This window comes from Musa acuminata, chromosome BXJ2-1, assembly GCF_036884655.1.
Source record: "Musa acuminata AAA Group cultivar baxijiao chromosome BXJ2-1, Cavendish_Baxijiao_AAA, whole genome shotgun sequence".
Classification (NCBI taxonomy): domain Eukaryota; kingdom Viridiplantae; phylum Streptophyta; class Magnoliopsida; order Zingiberales; family Musaceae; genus Musa; species Musa acuminata.
In genome coordinates, this window is record NC_088338.1 from 15,107,501 (window position 1) to 15,109,087 (window position 1,587).

General features: G+C 44.7%; 1 protein-coding gene across 1 annotated transcript in view; it reads right to left on the reverse strand.

The window, feature by feature from the left end:
* LOC103998580 (uncharacterized) overlaps nt 1-598 on the reverse strand; it is a 1,194-nt gene extending 596 nt beyond the window's left edge. The window contains exon 1 of the mRNA XM_009420084.3: nt 1-598. This exon is cut by the window's left edge and continues 596 nt beyond it. Coding sequence (XP_009418359.3) covers nt 1-598 — 598 coding nt within the window.
* Nucleotides 599-1,587: the final 989 nt, after the last annotated feature.

Below are 1,587 nucleotides of genomic sequence, written 5' to 3' on the forward strand. Positions count from 1 at the left end.
TCCGAACTGTAATTTGCACCAGAAAATTCGCGTTTGCTGTCCATGATTCGTCACCATGGCGCCACGTATACCATCTAATGGTCACTCCGCGTGTGAAGAGGACCGCCACGAAGTCCCGGTCGAGCGTGGGATCCGAGGATAAGACAGCCTTCTCTGCGACAATCACGGGCCCATCGCCATCCGACACCACATCAGCAAACGAAAGAACATCAAGGTAGGGAAGCCGAATGTTCTCGGCGGTAACGGGGTTGAAGAGGTTGATCAAACGGTCTTTCATGCAGAGGAGGATAAGCCAGCCGAAGGAGGTGCCAATGCAGAGCCTATTGGCTCTGTTAGGTAGCGGGAGAACATTACCGGCGGAGGCGGCAGTGAGGCGGAAGGCGGCTCCGATTCTTGGTTCGGAGGTGGAGACGAGGAGGAGGAAAGGGAGCTGAGTGGGGAGGTGATCGGGCCGATGGGGGACGGCGGAGCGCCACGACTTGCAGACGGCGCGGAATCGGAGATAGTCGTCGACGCTCGTGAAGAATATGGAGGTAAACTTGACGAGCTGCGAGCGAAGCCCGGCCCACATCGCTCTTCTTGGGACTTCGTTGGCCATCGTGCGTCTCCCTATCTCGATCTCGATCTTAATCGACAACGACGGGTCTTCCGCCCCTTTAATTCCTTTCTGTTGGAATCTTCTTGGTTAGTTAGTCACAGGGAAAGGAAGTGTGCGAGGTGGTTGTGGTTCAAGACGCATGCAAATTCAACGCAGAATGCGGACACGTGGGGTCCAGATTATGTCAACATAATTATGTCGCCGGCACCGAACGGTTCGCCTATGCGTTTGCGTGCCTCTCTCACATGGTTTGGAAGCCGATGTGAGCGCCTTTCGTTCTTGGGATTGCCTGAAACAGAGCATCTTGGCAGATGCACAAACAGCAGTTGAGCGAAAAAATAGTCAAAAGTTCAAAGTTCTAATTTAGTACCTATTTATTTATATAAAATGCAAGCAACTTGGAATAATCCGAACCTTTAGATCCTAATTGATCGGACTGATCTTAGCTACGGTATTTGTTAAGTTGGTTTAGTATTATACCAATAATTAAAGATGACATAGAAACAATTATCGCTTTGTTGTCCATCTCATTACTCTTAAATTTTGTTTGTTAAATCATTTTAGAGATATCTTCTTCCAATCATATTTTGGTAACTTGATTGATTAATGGACAAAATACGATCGTATAAGAGCAAATCAAAGGCTGTGTCTAATTTTGACTCTCGCTTAGGATTGCTCGAATCAACATCTACAATCATACCATTTTCTAGTTTTAGCACATTGGCACCTAACATTAGCACACTTCTTTCACACTCTATTCCTTTCGGGTTATGTAGTAGATGGCATTCCTCATAAATGAAAGAAATCTTTAACAGAATGGATACGATGAAGAGCTCAACAATAAGATATTATAACACCTAGATTAACTTATAAAGGTTTGATAAATATATTATTATCAACTTTAACATAAATATTTTAATTAGTGGTTTGAACTAAATGAAGTTGATAGGTTAGTTAGCCCATTAGACTCGGGTCATGATATTTGGTAT